Here is a 19,836-nt window from a genome sequence, read left to right as displayed (position 1 = left end):
CTTCCAAGAATGTGGCGACCAGAACTGCACACAGTACTCCAGCTGTGACCTCACCAAGGTTCTATACAACTCCAACATGACCTCCCTGCTTTTGTAATCTATGCCTCGAATTGATAAAGGCGCGTGTCCCATATGCCTTTTTCACCACCCCACTAACCTGCTCCTCCTTCAGAGATCTATGGACACACGCTCCAAGGTCCCTTTGTTCCTCAGAACTTCCTAGTGTCATGCTGTTCGTTGAATACTTCCTTGTCAAATTACTCCTTCCAAAGCGTATCACCTCACACCTTTCAGGGTTAAATTCCATCTGCCACTTTTCTGCTCATTTAACCATCCCATCTATAACTTCCTGTAGCCTAAGACACTCAACCTCACTGATAGCCACCCGGCCAATCTTGGTGTCATTCCCAAACTTACTAATCCTACCCCCCACATAGTCATCTATGTCATTTATATAAATGATAAATAATAGGGGACCCAGCACAGACCCCTGTGGTTCACCACTGGACACGGGCTTCCAGTCACTAAAGCAGCCTTCTGTCATCACCCTGTGTCTCCTACAACTAAGCCAATTTTGAATCCACCTTATCAAATTACCCGGTATCCCGTGTGCATTTGCCTTCTTTATAAGTCTCCCATGTACGACCTTGTCAAAGGTTTTGCTTAAATCCATACAAACTACATCAACTGCATTACCCTCATCTACACACCTGGTCACCTCCTCAAAAAATTCAATCAAATTTGTTTGGCATGACCTCCCTCTGACAAAGCCATGCTGACTATCCCTGATCAAACCTTGCCTCTCCAAGTGGAGATAGATTCTCTCCCTTCAGAATTTTCTCCAATAGTTTCCCTACCATTGCCTTGAGACTCACTGGTCTGTAGTTCCCTGGCTTATCTCTACAACCCTTCTTAAATAGCGGAATCACATTAGCTGTTCTCCAGTCCTCTGGCACCTCCCCCGTGGCCAGAGAGGAATTAGAAATTTGGGTCAGAGCCCCTGCAATCTCCTCCCTTACCTCCCTCAACAGTCTGGGACACAAATCATCCAGACCTGGAGATTTGTCCACTGTTAAGCCTGCCAACACCTTATCACTCCCTATATCAACTTGCTCAAGAACCTCGCAGTCTCTCTCCCCAATTTCCATACCTTCATCCTCATTCTTTTCGGTGAAGACGGATGCGAAGTATTCATTCAACACTCTACCGATATCCTCTGGCTTCACTCACAGATTGCCCACTTGGTCCCTAATAGGCCTTACTCTTTCCCTGGTTACCCTCTTCCCATTGATACACTTACAGAATATCTTGGGATTTTCCCTACTTTTACCACAAACTATAGAGATGATTTGAAGGCACCGATTTAAGAAACACCTAGATTTTCACATGCTCATCCTTGTTTTCCTCCAAGCTAATGATCATTCCTATCTCTGTAGCCTCTTCCAGCCTTACAATTCTCCCAGAGATATCTGCGCTCCTCAAATTCCGACTTCCTGAGAATTCCTGATTTTAATCACTGTGTCACTGATTACCATCATGTCAGTTTCCAAGGCCCAAGCTCTGGAATTCCCTCCCTAAACCTCTCCACCTCATTAGCATCCTTTAGGATACTCCTTAAAACTGACCTCTTTGACCAATCTTTTGGTCACCAGCCTGATGTGGCTCAGGGTCAAACCTGGTTTTCTAACATTTCTGTGAAATGTCTTGGAGAACTGCATAACCTTAAATGCGTGATATAAACACAAATTGTTGTTGTTGTTTTGGAACATATACCACTGTTCCTTCATCATCACTGGGTGAATAACCTGTAACTCATTACCTAACAGCATTGTGGGAGCACCTTCACCACACGGACTGCAGCGGTTCAAGAAGGTCAAACATCATCTTCTCCACAGGCAACTGGGGATTGGCAATATTTGCTGGTATCTTTGGAGAATGAAACAGAGTTAATGTTTCAAGGTGTGCGGAATGAATTACGCGGAATAAAAATGATGCCGAATCTGATGGTCAATATAAGCTCAGAAGTGGAGCAGAAATGGACTACAGTGCAGGAAAAACAATTCCTGACCAGGAAAGATACTGTGGGAAAATAAAGCTGGTAAGACAGCAGCACATGGTCGGGGGATGGAAAGCGGTGGAAACCTCATTTAGACACAATTGGCAGAAGTAACATTAAAATCCTAAACAGAGCTATAATACATCCATTATTCGAGACAGAACAAGTTAAACAATGGCAGAGAGGTGATCAGAGAGGGCAGAGGTGAAACAGGGCAATAGAGGGACATGGATTCAGGTCCACAGTAAAGGAGTCACACCAGCCCCAGGGCCGTGAAACGTTTCACAGATGACAGAACATTAACTAAAAGTTCAAAGTTGTAGCTAAATGGTGAAAAAAAGTCACCTCTAGAACAATTTCACAGTTTTCAATTTTAAACTCTCCTGCTGGAGCCTGCAGCCTGAAAGATATCAGAAGCACTGGAGTCAGAGAAAAATCTCCCAGTTGAGGAAATACCCAGGGAGCGGGGTGATGTCACCGTGTAATTGTCGATGTGTGATGATGTCACAGTGTAATTGTCGATGTGTGATGATGTCACCGTGTAATTGTTGATGTGTGATGATGTCACAGACACGGACACAGAACATCTGGGTCTGTGCAAACCAGTGATCACCACACATTATGAAGGATGTGAGGGAGCTGAGGTTTATGTGAGGTAGTTAAAGAAAAACTGTTTCCATTAACTGATCGTAAAAGGACGATGGGACAAAGTTTAAAGATTTTGGGCAAGATACACAGGGGGGAACGTGAGGAACAAATTTTACACGCTGAGTGGTGTCAATGCTTACACTGAAAAGACCGATAATATCCAGGTCCTGATGAATCGAGTGATTCTTGCAGACTCTGATGTGATCTTTCGTTTGAATTTCCCATCTGCAAAACCTCATCTTCTGATAGCCTGTGAAGGGAGTTTACAAAATCCATCACTGTCAGTCCAGGATAGAAATTGGGGACGGACAAACATTACTCCTGGGTTGAGTCTACTGTGTGTAAATTCTCCTCTTCTCACCCTCTGTAAAAGGAATTTCCAAAATCCAACCTGTCAGTCAAGGATAGAAAGGCACAACATTCTCTCCTCCTGCTACCTGGACCAGGATGACCGCGCATGCGCCCTGCTGGACATTGCCCCCTATAAAAATGGCGGCCCTTACCCCGGGCCTGGCGAAGGGAGAAATCCAGACTTTTTCGGCCCTTTCTCTGTAAACACAAGACCGGTACCTTGTTATTTGGGGTCTGCGGCCTGCACTGTGTCTTTATGAAGCCACTCCACTGGCTCCATTCCTTCTCACACATCCACTAACTCTGTTAGTTTGCTCCGCTCGACATTCTCTCACCCGCTCTGAGCAGCCTCGGACACAGACCAGCACTGCGCATGCTCATGAAACACATCGCAACGCGCATGTGCGGGGTGCTGCTGTGTGGATAGGGCACATTCTGTCCCGCAGAGAATGCTGGGTGAGCCCTCCGCCATTGAAAGTTGAAAATGTGGAATCAACTCTGTCGTATAATCAGAACACGATGGATACCTTACAGTCATGATTTAAAATTGTTCAATTGAATCAATTCATCCAGCGACTGAAGTGCTCTGGCATGCAACATAATTTTCTCCAGGATGTAATGAACAGCAGAACAAACCCCTACAGTTAGATCTGAACTCAATGGAGTCTCAGCAGATGGGGTGAGGTTGTGATTCTTTTCCTCCCATACATGGCACATTTAAACCGTGTCTTGCAGTGGCAGCGCTCTGGTTGTGGATTAAATCCTTTGAACTTTTAAAGTTGGAGTTTTTTTTATTCATTCATGAGATTTGGGCTTCAAGGGCATGGCCACCATTTATTGCCCTTCCCTGGTTGCCCCTGAGAAGGTGGTGGTGAGCTGCCTTCTTGAACTGCTGCAGTCCATGTGGTGTAGGTATACCCACAGTGCTGTTAGGAAGGGAGTTCCAGGATTTGAACCCAGCGACAGTGAAGGAACAGCAATAAATTTCCAAGTTAGGATGGTGAATGACTTGGAGGAGAACTTCCAGGTGTTGGTGTTCCCATCTATCTGCTGCCCTTGTCCTTCTAGATGGTAGTGGTTGTGGGTTTGGAAGGTGCTGTTGAAGGCACCTTGGTGAATTCCTGCAGTGCATCTTGTAGATGGTACACACTGCTGCTAATATGCGTCGATGGTGGAGGGAGTGAATGTTTGTGGATGTGGTGCCAATCAAGAGGGCTGCTTTGTCCCGGACAGTGTCAAGCTTCTTGAGTGTTGTGGGAGCTGCACTCATCCAGGCAAGTGGCGATCATTCCATCACACTTCTGACTTGTGCCTTGTAGATGGTGGACAGGCTTTGGGCAGTGAGGAGATTCGTTTCTCGTCGCACAATTCCTAGCCCCTGACCTGCTCTTGTAGCCACAGTATTTATATGGCTAGTCCAGTTCAGTTTCTGGTCAAAGGTAACCCCAGGATGTTGACAATGGAGGATCAGTGATGGTAATGCCATTGAACATCAAGGGCCGTTGGATGGATTCTCTCTTGTTGGAGTTGGCCATTGCCTGACACTTGTGTAGCACGTATGTTACTTGCCACCTGTCAGCCCAAGCCAGGATATTGTCCAAGTCTTGCTGCATTTGGCCACGGACTGCTGCAGTATCTGAGGAGTCGTGATGGTGCATCATCAGTGAACATCCCCACTTCTGACCATATGATGGAAGGAAGGTCATTGATGAAGCAGTTAAAGATGGTTGGGCCGAGGACACTACCCCGAGGGACTCCCTTCGTGATGTCCTGGAGCTGAGATGACTGACCTCCAACAACCACAACCACCTTCCTTCGTGCTAGTTATGACTCTAACCAGCAGAGAGTTTTCCACTGATTCCCATTGACTCCAGTTTTGCTAGGGCTCCTTAATGCCAGACTCTCAAATGCGGCCTTGATGTCAAGGGCAGTCACTCTCACCTCATCTCGGGGGTGCAGCTCTTTTGTCCATGTTTGATCCAAGGCTGTAATGAAGTCAGGAGCTGAGTGGCCCTGTTGGAATCCATACTGGGCGTCAGTGAGCAGGCTATTGCTAAGCAAGTGCCGCTTGATAGAACTGCTGATGACCCCTTCCATTACATTACTGATGATGAAGAGTAGACAGATGGGGCAGTAATTAGCCAGGTTGGATTTGTCCTGCTTTTTGTGTACAGGACATACCTGGGAAATTTTCCACATAGCCGGGTAGATGCCAGTGTTGTAGCTGTACTGAAACAGCTTGGCTAGGGGTGCAGCAATTTCTGGAGCACAAGTCTTCAGTACTATTGCCGGAATATTGTCAGGCCCCATAGCCTTTGCAGTAACCAGTGCCTTCAGCCATTTCTTGCTATCACGTAGAGTGAATCAAATTGGATGAAGACTGGCATCTGTGATGCTGGGGTCCTCCGGAGGAGGCCGAGATAGATCATCCACTCAGCACTTCTGGCTGAAGATTGTAGCAGATGCTTCAGCCTTATCTTTTGCACTGATGTGCTGGGCTCCTCCATCATTGAGGATGGGGATATTTGTGGATCTTCCTCCTCCAGTGAGTTGTTTAATTATCCAGCACAATTTACGACTGGATTTGGCAGGACTGCAGAGCTTAGATCTGATCCGTTGGTTGTGGGATTGCTTTGCTATCTATCACTTGCTACTTATGCTGTTTGGAGCACAAGTAATCCTGTGTTATAGCTTCACCAGGTTGACACCTCATTTTTAGGTGTGCCTGATTCTGCTCCTGGCATCCCCTCCGGCACTTTTCATTGTACCAGGGTTGGTCCCCTGGCTTGATGTTAATGGCCGAGTGGGGGATATACAGGACCATGAGGTTACAGATTGTGTTCGAGTACAATTCTGCTGCTGCTGATGGCCCACAACGCCTCATAGAGGTCCAGCCTTGATTTGCTAGATCTGTTCGAAATCTATCCCGTTTAGTACAGTGGTAGTGCCACACAACACGATGGAGGGTCCTGAAGGCAGGACTTCATCTCCATAATGACTGTGCGGTGGCCACTCCCACTGATACTGACGTGGACAGATGCATCTGTGGCCGGCAGGTTTGTGAGGATGAGGTCAAGTATGTTTTTCCCTCTTGTTAAGAGGTGGGAAAACTAGATAAACCCCTTTGCTCACATGAAGTATCTGAATGGGCTTGCACCGGCGAGACTGTGTTGCTGTGTCTGTAAATGGGATGATAGAGGGAATCCCTTTCCATTTCCAGCTAGTGAATGATCTGTTAACAGTGTGAGTTTACCTGTACAGTTTCAGCTCAGACATGGATCTCAACACCTTCTAGTAATGGGTTCCACATTCTTAGCACTAATCAGTTAAAGAAAAGCAAAATACTGCAGATGCTGGCTATTTGAAAGAAAAACTGAAAATGCTGGAATTCTCAGCAGGTCTGGTAGCTTCTGTGGAGAGAGGAACAGTTTTCATTTCAGGTCTGTAACCTTTCATGAGAACTGCACTGCATCTGAACTGTTAATTATGCCTCTCAATCCAAGGATGCTGCCAGATGTGGTCAGGGAACTCAAGATGAAAAAGAAAATTCCCTTTGAGGAATGGAATCCGAGGAGAATGAAGGGTGAACTGTCCGACTGACCAGAGACAGTCAAGGCACCTTTCCCTTCTTTAAGACGCTGGAACACTGACTCTGATGTTCTCAGTGATAATAACTGATCTGAGACATTGAAAGGATTCTCGTTACTGCACATCAGGAATTCAAACCTAATATTGGCTTCGGGGCAATCAGAATATTTGGAAACAGACAAGATGCTGAAAGGCTCGAAGGGAGATGGCACCGGTTGTAGGAGAGCTGGCTCCCAGTGACATGGGTGTGTCTGCATTGGGTGAGATCAGAGTGTTTCCATGTATCCACAATGAATGTCCCAAAGATTATTTTGGAAGATTAAATCTAACAGAATGATTGACATTTGGGTAGTGTCAGTTTGAAGATTTGACTTACTCACACCCTGGTTGGGATACCTTACAGTTGGAACTTGTCTCACTTTATGTGGAACAATTGGCCAGCACATTTGCCTATTGACTGAAAGGTTGATGGTTCGAAACCATGTAGGGATGTACGTTTCACTGTTTTCCCCCCCATCAGCATTCATTGTCACATAGTTCTGTTGTCAAGGGGTATTTGAGATGCAAGAAAATATCCCCAGCTCTGCAGTTATCCAGTGAGTTCCCACTTGAACACTTTTTAAAAATTAACTTTTCTGTCAAATATAATATGAATAGATTTGGAACTACTATGCACCTTCATCTAACCCATTAGAAACCCATGAAATTATTAGATTTAAACAAGCCCATCAATTATTCTCTCTTCCTCAGCTCCACGGTGAGTGAGACAAGGAAAAGCAGAAAAGCAGCAATATTCCGGCCCCACACTCTCCAATCACCCGCTGCCAGCAGAAAGCGGCAACTGCAGCTTCAATCAGCGGGTTACTGCCCATCCCTGGGACACAAGACACTCCAACCCGGGCCAAACCACCCAATACACTGAGCACAGGCTCAGGAAAACACAGGTAGATTATATCCCAGTCACTCAACCTCCGAGCCGCATTTACAGGATACCCGTGTGAGTAAGTCACAAATGAAGAAACACCAACTTTCTAAATCTTTTCACTGTAAAATTCCCCCATTTTATTGAAAAACTGACTGTTGTGAATCTGAAAATGAGCACCATGGGATTTGTGTTACCGAGTTACTTGTTTTACATTGTTTGTCTGTCAGGTTTGCAATTCAAATTGTGTTGGATGTTGAAGTGAATCCGATATCAAAATGAGGTCACAAAGCAGGTAAATATTAAACCCAGGAAAAGATCCTGAGGAAAATGGATCAAAATGCTTGGAAGGAGCTGCAGCTAAGAAGCAGAAGCTGTGAATGATGTTACTGACGATTGAGTGGAAAGCATTGGGCCCTTGGGCTTCTGTTGGTCAATTCCTTTCCCTCCCATTGCAGTCAGACAGTTATCTCACTGTGGTAAGCGATATGGGTATTGCATTTCTAAATACCTGACCTGCTTAGTTGGTAGAGCATGTGTCCTTTAATCTTTTTGAGCCCCATTTTGGGCGCTATTGTTTTTAAAACTTTGTTGCTTTCATCGTGATCCCCAGCTCTCCATTCCTCCAGCAGTTTCACCGCTCAAACTGAGTCTTTCTCCAGCCCAATTTGTTAATCTCACTGAGATTCAGACACTGTGGGGAAGCCACTCCCTGACCGCCCACCACAGGGTCAGGAACTGGTCGAGTGGCTTTACGGTCTGAATAAGATCCAACAGGAAGTCCCCTCCTGTGTCCCACCGGACGGCAGCTGGGGTCAGTCTGAGGACCTGAATAAGAATCACAGGAGCTGGAGAACTGAACCCAGCCAGGGTAGAGGGAGGGAGAAAAATGGGAGTGGAGGAAGGAAATGGTGGAGATGGTGCGATGGGTTTGGATTTCAGCAGAGTGAAGATGGAGAGCGTGTTGGGTGGAGATTCACAGCTTTGGGGGAACAATAGAGGAAAAAAATATTCCATAGCAACGAGAATTATCTGTTCTGAATTTCTATCCTGTGCTGACAGTGAATAATTCTGTAAACTCCATTTGCAGGATATTGAAGGGAGAGTATTTGCGGAGAGGAGACTCCAAACAAAAACCTTGGCCCGAATTTACAGCAGGGGTTCTCAAACAGAGGGCTATGACTCTCGGTGAGGTCGAGAGCATAGTGGTATTGTCACTAGGTTTGTATTTCGGAAACTCAGGGGAACGCTTTGGGGAAACAAAAACAGAATTACCTGGAAAAACTCAGCAGGTCTGGCAGCATCGGCGGAGAAGAGTACAGTTGACGTTTCGAGTCCTCATGACCCTTCAGCAGAACAGATGCTTTGGGGAAGTGAATTCGAATTCCACCATTGCAGATGGTGAAATTTAAATTCAATTAAAATCTGGAATTAAATATCTGATGTAACTGTTGTTTCTTGTTGTAAAAAAAAGTCCATCTGGTTCACTAATGCCCTTTAGGGAAGGAAATCTGCCATTATGGGCAATAAATGCTGGCCCAGCCAGTGACACCCATATCCCATGAATGAATAATATAAAAAAGGCAGTTAGGCACCAGAACTGAAGCGCTTCCAACAGTCTGGACATTTAGAAGGTCTCTCCCCTGTGTGAACCCACTGGTGTCTCAGCAGGTTGGATAAATGAGAGAAACGCTTTCCACACTCGGAGCAGGTGAATGGTCTCTCCAAAGTGTGACTGCGCCAAGGAGTTTCCAAATCAGGCTGGTAACAGGACCCCTTCCCCCATTTCCATGGATTCTCTCAATTATTACTGCATTTATGTTTTGACAGGCCAGATGATTGGCTGAAGCCTGGTCCACACACACAACACGGTTTCTCCACATTGTGAACGGTGCTTTTTCCTTCCACATTCAAAATCCGATGACATTCAGGTTATGATATATTGACCGGCTCTCAGATCCTGATGTGATGTTTGGCTTCAGTTTCCCGACTGCAAATCCTCCCCTTTTAATACCCCGTGAAATTGATTGAAAACAGACCAAAGGGAGTGAAAGAGAACCACAAAAACATAAAGGCAAGTTGTGAAATTGAGCTGAATGAATCTGGGAATTTGTGGGGCCGGCACGAGTAAAAAGTGACAGAAAACTGCCAGATTGTTATAAAAACCCAACTGGTTCACTAATGTCCTTCAGGGAAGGGAACCTGCCACCCGGTCTGGGCCCACACAAGACTCTGGTCTGCGTGGTCGGAGAGAAAGATGGGGCATGGCAAATGGACGATGTAAATCTGCAACACAACCAGAATGTTGACAGAATCAACCCAACTCACAGCCCACAGCACCCTGAATACAAGGGCAGCTGGTGCATGGGAAAACCATCATCTCCAGGACACACACCAGCGAGTTCACACTGGGGAGAGGCCATTCACCTGCTCCATGTGTGAGAAGGGATTTAACTGATCATCCAACTGCTGAGAAACCAGCGAGTTCACAAGTGACAGCAGGGGTTGGATTCTGCTGTTATTGCTGCTGTTAATCACATTCAGGGCTGAACCATGTTCATTCTGAAAGTTGGGGTTTGTTTCTGCTGATATTAATAATCCCTGTAACTGGGATAGAATTTAATGTTCTGATAATTCACTTGCTTTACTTTGTAACCTTTATTCTTCAAATTAAGTATCGTTCTTCTGCCTGTTCTCAAGGTTTTGAAAAATGAAACCAAACAGTGATTTATTTGTACTTCTTGCAGTTTAGTTACTGTATTCGCTGCTCACGATGTGATTGGCTCTACATCTGGGAAGACCAAACACAGATTGGGTGATCACTTTATGGAACAACCTCCGTTCAGTCTGTGAGCTTGACCCTGAGCTTCCGGTCACTTGTCATTTTAATTCTCTGCCCCACTCCCACTCTGACCTCTCTGTCCTTGGCCTCTTGCACTGTTCCAATGAAGCTCAATGGGAGCTCGAGGAACAGCAGCTCATCTTTCAATTCGGCACTTTACAACCTTTCGGACTCAACATTGAGTTCAGCAGTTTCTGCACCAACAGAGAGTTGTCAGGATCTGGAACATCCGATCTGGAAAGGTGCTGGAACCTGATTCTATCAGGAATTTTAAAAGGGAGTTTACAGGGATTTGAGATTGAGGAACTCACAGGGTTAACAATAGAAAGTGGGTGTGTGGGACTAAACACAACTGCTCTTTCAAAGAGACAGCACAAGCACAAAGGGTTGAATGGCCTCCTTGTGTGCTGTAAGTTTCTATGATTTGAGGAGTTGGCCATTTTGCCCCTCGAGCCTGTCCTACCATTAGCTGATAGTACAAGGATTAGATTGAAGGTTATGGACTATAGAGACAGGACAAATGCAGGGAAGAACTTTTTACACACCGAGTCATAATAACCCAGAACTCACTACCAAGGAGGCAGATTGAAGCAGACATGAACTCTGATTTAAAATGGAGATTGGATGTCGAGGGAAATAAACTTGCAGGGCCTTGGGGATACAGGAGGGGAATGGGACAGACTGGATTGCTCTAGAGAGCTTGCTGGACTCAATGAGCTGAATGGCTTCTTTCTGTGCTCTAATTACTCGGACTCATTTGTTTACTGTCTCCTCATAATTTAAATTTTGGAGTCCATGTTTTGGAGTCCAAGTTCAGGTAAATCTGCGCTGCACTCCCACTAAGTCCAATAGAGTCTATCCTTCCTAAGGTGTGCTGCTCAGAATTGAATACAGTATTCCTGTTCTGATCAATGGTCATGTTGACCTGAAATGCTAACTCTGTTTCTCTCCACCGATACTGCCTGACCTGCTGAGTATTTCCAGCATTTTATTTTTATTACAGTGGTTCAGGTGCGGTCTAACCTGGATTTTGAATATCTCGGTGCTTTTCCAGTCACTTCGATACCTGAAACCTTTTCTGACAAACAGAACAGACAAACCTTTTTCCTTCCACAGTCAAAGTCCGATAAGATTCAGGTTCTGACGAATCCAGTGACTCTGTCAGATGTTAATGTGACGTTTGGTTTGAATTTCCCGTCTGCAAATCCTCCCATTGAAAATCCTGTAAAAATATTATTTAAAAATCCATCCCTGTCAGTCCAGGAGAGAAATTAAGAGACAAACATTTCTCTGGGTTGGAGTTTGCTGTGTGTAAATCCTCCCCTTCTAACCCCCTGTAAAAGGAGTTTCCAAACACTCGGTGTAAACTGGGCTCCGGGAGTTTGTAATCCGGGTTTGGAGTCCTACACCGGGTGTTTGTGAATCCTCCCAGTCCACCCTCCGGCTCCAGTCCTCTCCTGCACTCGGCCCTTTCTCACCCGCTGGACTTTCAAGCTGACCGCCTTCAGCCTGGTACCGCGCATGCTCCACTCCCAGCCGGCTCCGCCCTCTCATTCACTCCGATTGGTTGGAGGACCAGCGGCACCCGCTCGGCACTCCAGGCCCGCCCTCCTCTTCCTCAGTCTGGAGCTGCCGTCAGTCATTCTGAGATGGAGCATGCGCAGTCCATTGGAACAGGCGGTAAGAGAGCTCGCGCGAGCGGAGTTAAAATGTGGGTTTAGAAAGACCGAGTGCGAATTTATAGCCGAAAGTAAAACCGTGAACATGGATGGGGCTGGCGGGTGGGTTGGGAGACTTCATAAACTCACGGTGTCGGCCCTAAGCCCTCAATAAGTAGCCATCGTTCCCGCGTTTAGCTGGACGAAGCTGAGGTCTACTTTCCGGAAGTAGGCCCGAGTTAACGGCCGCCAACTTTATAGGGGGCAAGGAGCAGCAGAGCGCATGTGCGGTCACCATCTTTATAGGGGGCAATGTGCAACAGGGAGCATGCGTGGGCGCCATCTTTACAGAGGCTGCAGGCCCGGATGAATGACCCGCAGGAAGGACAATAAATCAGAGATAGAGTTTGGTGTGAAATCAATGGGTTGTTGTAAAACAGGAGATCAGGGTAACAGTCAGAAACAACAACAACTTCTATTAACATCATACATCATCCCAGTGAGCTTCACAGGGAAATTATAAAACAAAGTTTGACACCCAGAGGCATAAGGAGATATTCGGGCAGAAGCTTCGCCAAGGAGTTTGAAGCAGTGTTAAATAGTCGCTTGTTTCAACAGAACTTGATTATTACTGAAAAGAGAGACAAGCTGCAGAGGGCATTTAAGAGTCAACCACATTGCTGTGAGTCTGGAGTCACATGTAGACCAGACAGATAAGGACGGCAGGTTTCCTTCCTGAAAGGACATGAGTGAACCAGATGGGTTTTTATAATAATTGGTAATGGTTTCATGGTCATCACTGCCATCTGCCATGGTGCGATTGGAACCTGGGTTTCCAGAGCATTACCCTGGGTCTCTAGAATACATGTCTAGTGAAAATACCACAACGCCATCCCCTCGCCTTAAAGCATCCTCAAGCCAGGTAGTAGTCAAGTCTACAATCTTCGGATCCATAGGCAGACGCATTATCCATTGTGCCACTGGCCCTGGTCATGTTCCTTCTGCCTGTAGAGGACAGTTCACTGTGCGTGAGTATATGTAGCTTCTCGCAAGTGTAAATGAGTCACATTACGAGCCCGACTGATAATCTTTGAAATTTGATGTTCTTGCATTTGTCCTGATGAGGACAAGATTAAAAGCTGTGACAGAATGTCTCCTTTTTTTAGCAATATTCAAGTGTCTTAAAGGAGGAAGGTGCAGTAGACAAAGGGAGAGATTTTGAGAGTTTGGGGATGAGGGTACTGAAGGCATGGTCAATAATGGTGAAGTGATTAAAATAGAAAATTCGAGCAGTGCAGATATCTGAGGGCATGTTGCATTGATAGGGAGGGATGTAGTCCATGTAGACTACATCAACTGCACTATCCTCATTGGATTTGAAAACAAGGATGAGAATTTTAAAAACAGGTTGTTTCTTGACGGGGAGCCAAGGCAGGTCAGGAAGCAGAGGGGAGTTGGGGGAATGGGACTCACTACGAGTGAAGACACAGACAGCAAACGTTTGGGTGGCTTCAGGTTTACAGAGGGAAGAATGTGGGAGATACGCGCAGTGCAGCTCCCACATTCTTCCCTCCGTAAACCTGAAGCCATCCAAACACCACATGGACCGCAGCGGTTCAAGAAGGCAGCTCACCACCACCTTGTCAAGGGCAACACAGGATGGGCAGTAAATACTGGCACAGCCAGCAAAGCCCACTTCCCATGAATGAATGAAAAAAAGTGTGTTGGAATTGTAGCTTGAGTCTGGTGGAGGCAACAGCAGGGATGAGGGTTTCAGCAGCAGATGCTCTCAGACAGGGTGAGGTCGGGTGATGTTACAGAGGTTGGAACAGGTGATCTTAGTGGTGGCACAGATTTGAGGTCAGAAGCTTACCTTGAGGTGAAATGTAACACCGAAGTTGTGAAGAGACTGGCTTAATCCAAGACTGTTCCCAGGGAGAGGGATGGGGTTGGTATGTAGGGAAATGGAGATTGGAGCAGGGACCGGAAAAGTCATAGATGGTCATAGTGTTATACAGCACAGAAACAGGCCCTTTGGCCCATCATGTCCGTGCCTGCCACCAAGCACCAATCTATTCTAATCCCATTTTCCAGCACTTGGCCTGTAACCCTGTAAACTGTGACGTTTCAATTGCTCATCTCAATACTTCTTAAATGTTGTGAGGCTTCATGCTTCTACCACCCCCTCAGGCAGCTTGTTCCAGATTCCAACCACCCTCTGGGTGAAATAATCCCTCCTCAAACCTCTTCTAAACCTCCTGCCCCTTACCTTAAATCTATGCCCCCTGGTTATTGATACCTCTGCTAAGGGTAAAAGTTTCTTCCTATCTACCCGATCTATGCCTCTCATAACTTTATATACCTCAATTAGGTCTCCCCTCAGCCTTCTCTACCCTAAGAATAACAACCCCAGCCTATACAGTCTCTCTTCAGAGCTGAAACACTCCAGCTCAGGCAACATCCTGGGGAATCTCCTCTGCACCCTCTCCAGTGCAATCACATCCTTCCTATAGTGTGGCAACCAGAACTGCACACAGTGTTCCAGCTGTGGCCTAACTAGAGTTTTATACAGCTCCAACATAACCTCCCTGCTCTGATATTCTATGCCTTGGCTAATAAAGGCAAGTATCCCATCTGCCTTCTTAACCACCTCATCTACCTGTGCTGCTAATTAGGGATTGATGGACATGTACACCAAGGTCCCTCTGATCCTTTGTACTTCCTAGGGTCCTACCATTCATTGTGTATTCCCTTGCTGTTCCAAAATGCATCACCTCACACTTCTCAGGATTAAATTCCGTTTGCCACCTCTCTGCCCATCTTATCAGCCCATCTATATCATCCTGTAATCTAAGGCTTTCCTCCTCACTAGTTACGACACGACCAATTTACGTGTCATTTGTAAACTCCTATGTTCACGTCTAAATCATTAATGTACACTACAAACAGCAAGGGTCCCAGCACCGATCCCTGCAGCATACCACATATCACAGGCTTCAAATCACAAAAACAACCTTCGACCATCACCCTCTGCCTCCTGACACTGAGCCAATTTTGGATCCAATTTGCCAAATTGCCCTAGATCCCATGGGCTCTTACCTTCTTGACCATTTTCCCGTGTGGGACCTTGTCAACAGCCTAACTGAAGTCCATGTAGACTACATCAACTACACTAGCCTCATCGACACAACTAGACACCTCGAAAAATTCAATCAAATTTATTGGACGTGATCTCCCCCTGACAAAAGTCATGCTGACTATCCCTGATTAATCGCTGCCTCTCCAAGTGGAGATTAATCCTATCCCTCAGAATTTTTTCCAATTAAAAGTGTCTTCAGTCATTTCAGTGTTTAATTGGAGTTAACTGTTCATCAGGAAGAAAAGCAGGAACCAGAATGGGCCATGAGACTGATCCCGGGTTTAACTCAGTTAGCGAGGGAGAGAAGGAAGGAAGGAAACCCTGGGAGGTTTGGAGAAACCACCTTCACGATCACTCATTAAATCTCCACACAGTAAGTTTTGGACACAAGGTTAACGTCTGCTATTCTGTATGGTCGGTCAGGGCGTTTCAGATTAATATTTTGTTACGAGTAATGGCTGAAGAGAATGTTATTGTTATCACCAGTTGTAGGAATTTATTAAAAAGATACAGAAAGAATTGTCCAAATCTCTGTTTGGATTTCAGCACAGGGAGGAGAGAGAGTGTGTGGGACGGGGATTTGTAGCTTTGGGGAAACAAGAGAGGAATAAATGTTCCATGAATTGTCTGTTCTGAATTTCTATCCTGCATTGACAGTGACGACTTTTGTAAACTCCTTTTGCAGAGAATTAGAAGGGGAGGATTTTCAGACGGGAAACTCAAACCAAACATCACATCAAGATCTGATAAAGTCACTCGATTCAGGACCTGAAAATCATCGTCTTTGACTGTGGAAGGAGAAATATTTGTCTATTCTGTCTGTGGGAAAAGATTTCAAACATCAGTGTGACTGGAAAAGCACCGAGACACACACACACCCGAGTGAGAGTGTTCCAGTGAACTGACTGTGGAAAGAGCTTTAAGCAGTTACACAGCCTGAAAAAAAATCACACATTCACAGTGGGGAGAAACTGTACACATGTTCTTTGTGTGTGGACGAGTCTTCAATTGATCGCCCAACTTGGAGAGACACAGGGACACCGACACCATGGAGAAACCGTGGAAATGTGGGGACTGTGGGAAGGGATTCAATTGTCCTTCCCATCTGGAAACCCACCGACGCAGTCACACTGGGGAGAGGCCGTTCTCCTGCCCTGAGTGTGGGAAGGGATTCACTCAATCATCCCAACTTCTAACACACCAGCGGTTACACACTGGAGAGAGACCATTCACCTGTTCCGAGTGTGGGAAGCGATTCACACAGTTAACCAGCCTACTGAGACACCAGCCAGTTCACACGGGAAAGAGACCGTTCTCCTGCCCTGTATGTGGGAAAGGATTCACTGGGTCCTCTGACCTGCTGAAGCACCAGCGAGTTCACACTGAGGAGAGGCCATTCAGCTGCACTTCCTGTGGAAAGAGATTCAGGTCTTCATCCAACCTCAATGCACACCAGCGAATTCACACTGGGGAGAGGCCATTCAGTTGCCCTGAGTGTGGGAAGAAATTCACTCAGTCATCTGCACTGCGGACACACCAGCGGGTTCACTCTGGAGAAAGGCAGTTCACCTGCACGGTATGTGGGAAGGGATTCACTGGGTCCTCTGACCTGCGGCAGCACCAGCAAACTCACACTGAGCAGAGGCCGTTCAGTTGTAACTTCTGTGGAAAGAGATTTGGGTCTTTTTGCAACCTGTTGAGACACCAGCGACTTCACACGGGAGAGAAGCCGTTCACCTGCTCCAATTGTGGGAAGGGATTTACTCAGTTTTCCAACCTGGTGACTCACCAGCGAGTTCACACTGGAGAGAGGCCGTTCACCTGCTCCGAGTGTGGGAAGGGATTCACTCAGTCATCCCAGCTGCTGAAACACAAGAGAGTTCACAAGCGACTGCAGGGGTTGGATTCTACTGTTATTGCTGCTGTTAATCACATCCAGGACTGAACCATGTTCATTCTGACAGTTGGGGTTTGTTTCTGCTGATGTTAATAATCCCTGAAACTGGGCTGGAGTTTAATATTCTGGATCTATAGCTGATTGTGTTCTCGGGGCTGCAGTGTCCCTTTATGAACCGCTGTCTCTGGTCTTTCCCCATAATTCAGGAACTCTCAACAGAAATTACTTTACAACAAGATTCTGAACTTTTACTTCGATCCTAAATTGATCTTTGGTACGAACTCTACAATTCAGTATCTGAGAGGTTCCACTGATTAACATCTCCAATTAGAAAGTGCTGATTAATCCTTGCTGCCAATTCTTATTGACTTGCACATTACTCACAGTGACACCTCCATTATCCACCAGGAAGAAGGGGAATGGGAATTGGTGGAGAATCGAGAGTTCCCAAATGTTACCCCTCCCGCCGGATACAGAAATCCCCTCGGCACAGGAATGGAGACAAGTTCAATCCAAGTAACGGACTGTAAGTAATCACTGTCTAATAACCTTATCAGATCTTCAGAAATTTATGGAACATTACAGAAATAGCTCACTCTCTCTCTTATGAAGAAAGCTTCCATAGCTTGCTAGCTGACAAACACAGGACAGGCCTGTTATCTCTGCCAAGGACATGTCTCTCACACACACCCTGAAACAAGACATTTCTCTTGCAATGAAGGCTAACATACCCTTTGCTTTCCTAATTACTCGCTGCCCTTGCCTATTTACTTTCATTGACTGGTGTACAAGGACACCCAGATCCCTTTGTACATCCACATTTCCTAATATATCACCATTTAAATAATACTCTGCCTTTCTGTTTATTCACACCGAAGCGTATAACTTCACCTTAATCCACGTTACACTGCATCTGCCATGTGTTTTCCCACACACACAACTTGTCTAAATCGCCCTGAAGCCTCCTTGCATCCTCTTCACAGCCCCGCCCAGTTTTGTGTCATCAGCAAACTTGGAAATATTGCATTTGGTTCCCTCATCCAAGTCATTTATATACATCGTGAATAGCTGGGGCCCAAGCACTGATCCCTGCGGTACATCACTGCCTGCCACCTGGAAAAAGACCCATTTATTCCCACTCTCTGTTTCCGGTCTGTCAACCAATTCTCAATCCATGCCAATATATTACCCTCAATCCCATGTACTTTAATTTTGCCCAACAGCCTCTTATGTGGGATCTCCTCAAAAGCCTTTTTGAAATCCAAATACACCACATCCACTGGGTTCTCCCTTATCTATTCTACTAGTTACATCCTCAAAAAACTCAAGTAGATTAGTTAAGCATGGTTTCCCTTTCATAAACCCATGCTGACTTTGTCTAATCCCGTTAATGCTTTCCAAGTGTTCTGTTACCACACCTTTAACAAAAGACTGTAGCATTTTCTCCACCACTAATGTTAGGTTAACTGTCTGTAATTTTCTGTTTTTTCTCTCCCTCTTTTTTAAATAGTGGGGTTACATTTGCCACCCTCCAATCTGTAGGAACTGCTCCAGAGTCAAAAGAATTTTGGAATATGACCACCAATGCATCCAATATTTCCAGAGCCACTTTCCTTAGTGCTCTTGGATGTAGATTATCGGGCCCTGGGGAATTTTCAGCCTTTAACCCCATTAATTTCTCTTGCACCTTGTTTTTTAACTCATACTGATTTTCTTCAATTCCTTCCTCTCACTAGACTCTTGGTTCCCTAACATTTCTGGGAAATTATTTGTGCTTTCTTTGGTGAAGACAGAACAAAAATGTGTGTTCAATTCTTCTGCCATTTCTTTGTTCCCCATTATACTTTCCCCCGTTTCTGACTATAAGTCTTCGCTAATCTTTTTCTCTTCACATTTTTATAGATGCTTTTACAGTCAGTTTTTTATGTTACTTGCAAGTTTACTATCATACTCCATTTTCCCCTTCTCAACCAATCTTTTTGTCCACTTTTGCTGAATTCTGAACTGCTCCCAATCCTCAGACTTGCTGCTTATTCTGGAAATCTTATATGTCTCGTCTTTGGGTCTAATACAATCCATAATTTCTTTTGTAAGCCATGGTTGAGCCACCTTTCCTTTTTTTATTTTTGCGCCAGACAGGAATGAATAATTGTTCTAATTCATGCATACGTTCCTTAAATATTAGCCATTGCTTATTCACTGCCAACCTTTTTAGTAAGGTTTCCCAATCCATCATTGCCAACTCGCACCTCATATGTGGAAGTTCCCTTTGTTTAGATTCAGGACCCATGTTTTGGATTCAACTTCTTCACCCTCGATCCTAATGAACAATTCTATCATTTTATGGTCGCTCTTCCCCAAGGGACCCCGAACAACAAGATTGTTAATTAATCCATTCTCATTGCACAATACCCAATCTAGGATAGCCTGCTCGCTCATTGGTTCCTCAATGTATTGGTCTAAAAACCATCTTGCACACACTCCAGGAAATTGTCCTCCACAGTATTATAGCTAGTTTGGTTTGGCCAATCTATATGTAGATTAAAGTCACCCATGATTACAGTTGTACCCTTATTATATGCGTCTCTAATTTCCTGCTTAATGCCTTCCCTTACATCTCCATTACTGTTTGGGGGCCTATAGACAACCCCCACCAACGTTTTCTGCCCCTTAGTGTTTCCTGTCTCCACCCAAACAGATTCCACATGGTGATTTTCCGTGCCAATATCCTTCCT

The 19,836-nt window shown here is 45.4% G+C and overlaps 1 protein-coding gene across 1 annotated transcript in view; it reads left to right on the top strand.

Moving 5' to 3' along the window:
- Window positions 1-17,639, top strand: part of LOC144698087 (uncharacterized) — a 49,668-nt gene extending 32,029 nt beyond the window's left edge. The window contains 1 exon segment of the mRNA XM_078570009.1: window positions 16,315-17,639. Coding sequence (XP_078426135.1) covers window positions 16,315-17,149 — 835 coding nt within the window. The 3' untranslated portion in view covers window positions 17,150-17,639.
- Window positions 17,640-19,836: the final 2,197 nt, after the last annotated feature.

The sequence above is a fragment of the Cetorhinus maximus genome, chromosome 23 (genome assembly GCF_964194155.1).
Source record: "Cetorhinus maximus chromosome 23, sCetMax3.hap1.1, whole genome shotgun sequence".
Classification (NCBI taxonomy): Eukaryota; Metazoa; Chordata; class Chondrichthyes; order Lamniformes; family Cetorhinidae; genus Cetorhinus; species Cetorhinus maximus.
The sequence above is the reverse complement of the archived record's forward strand: the minus strand, read 5'-3'. Positions and strand labels throughout refer to the sequence as shown.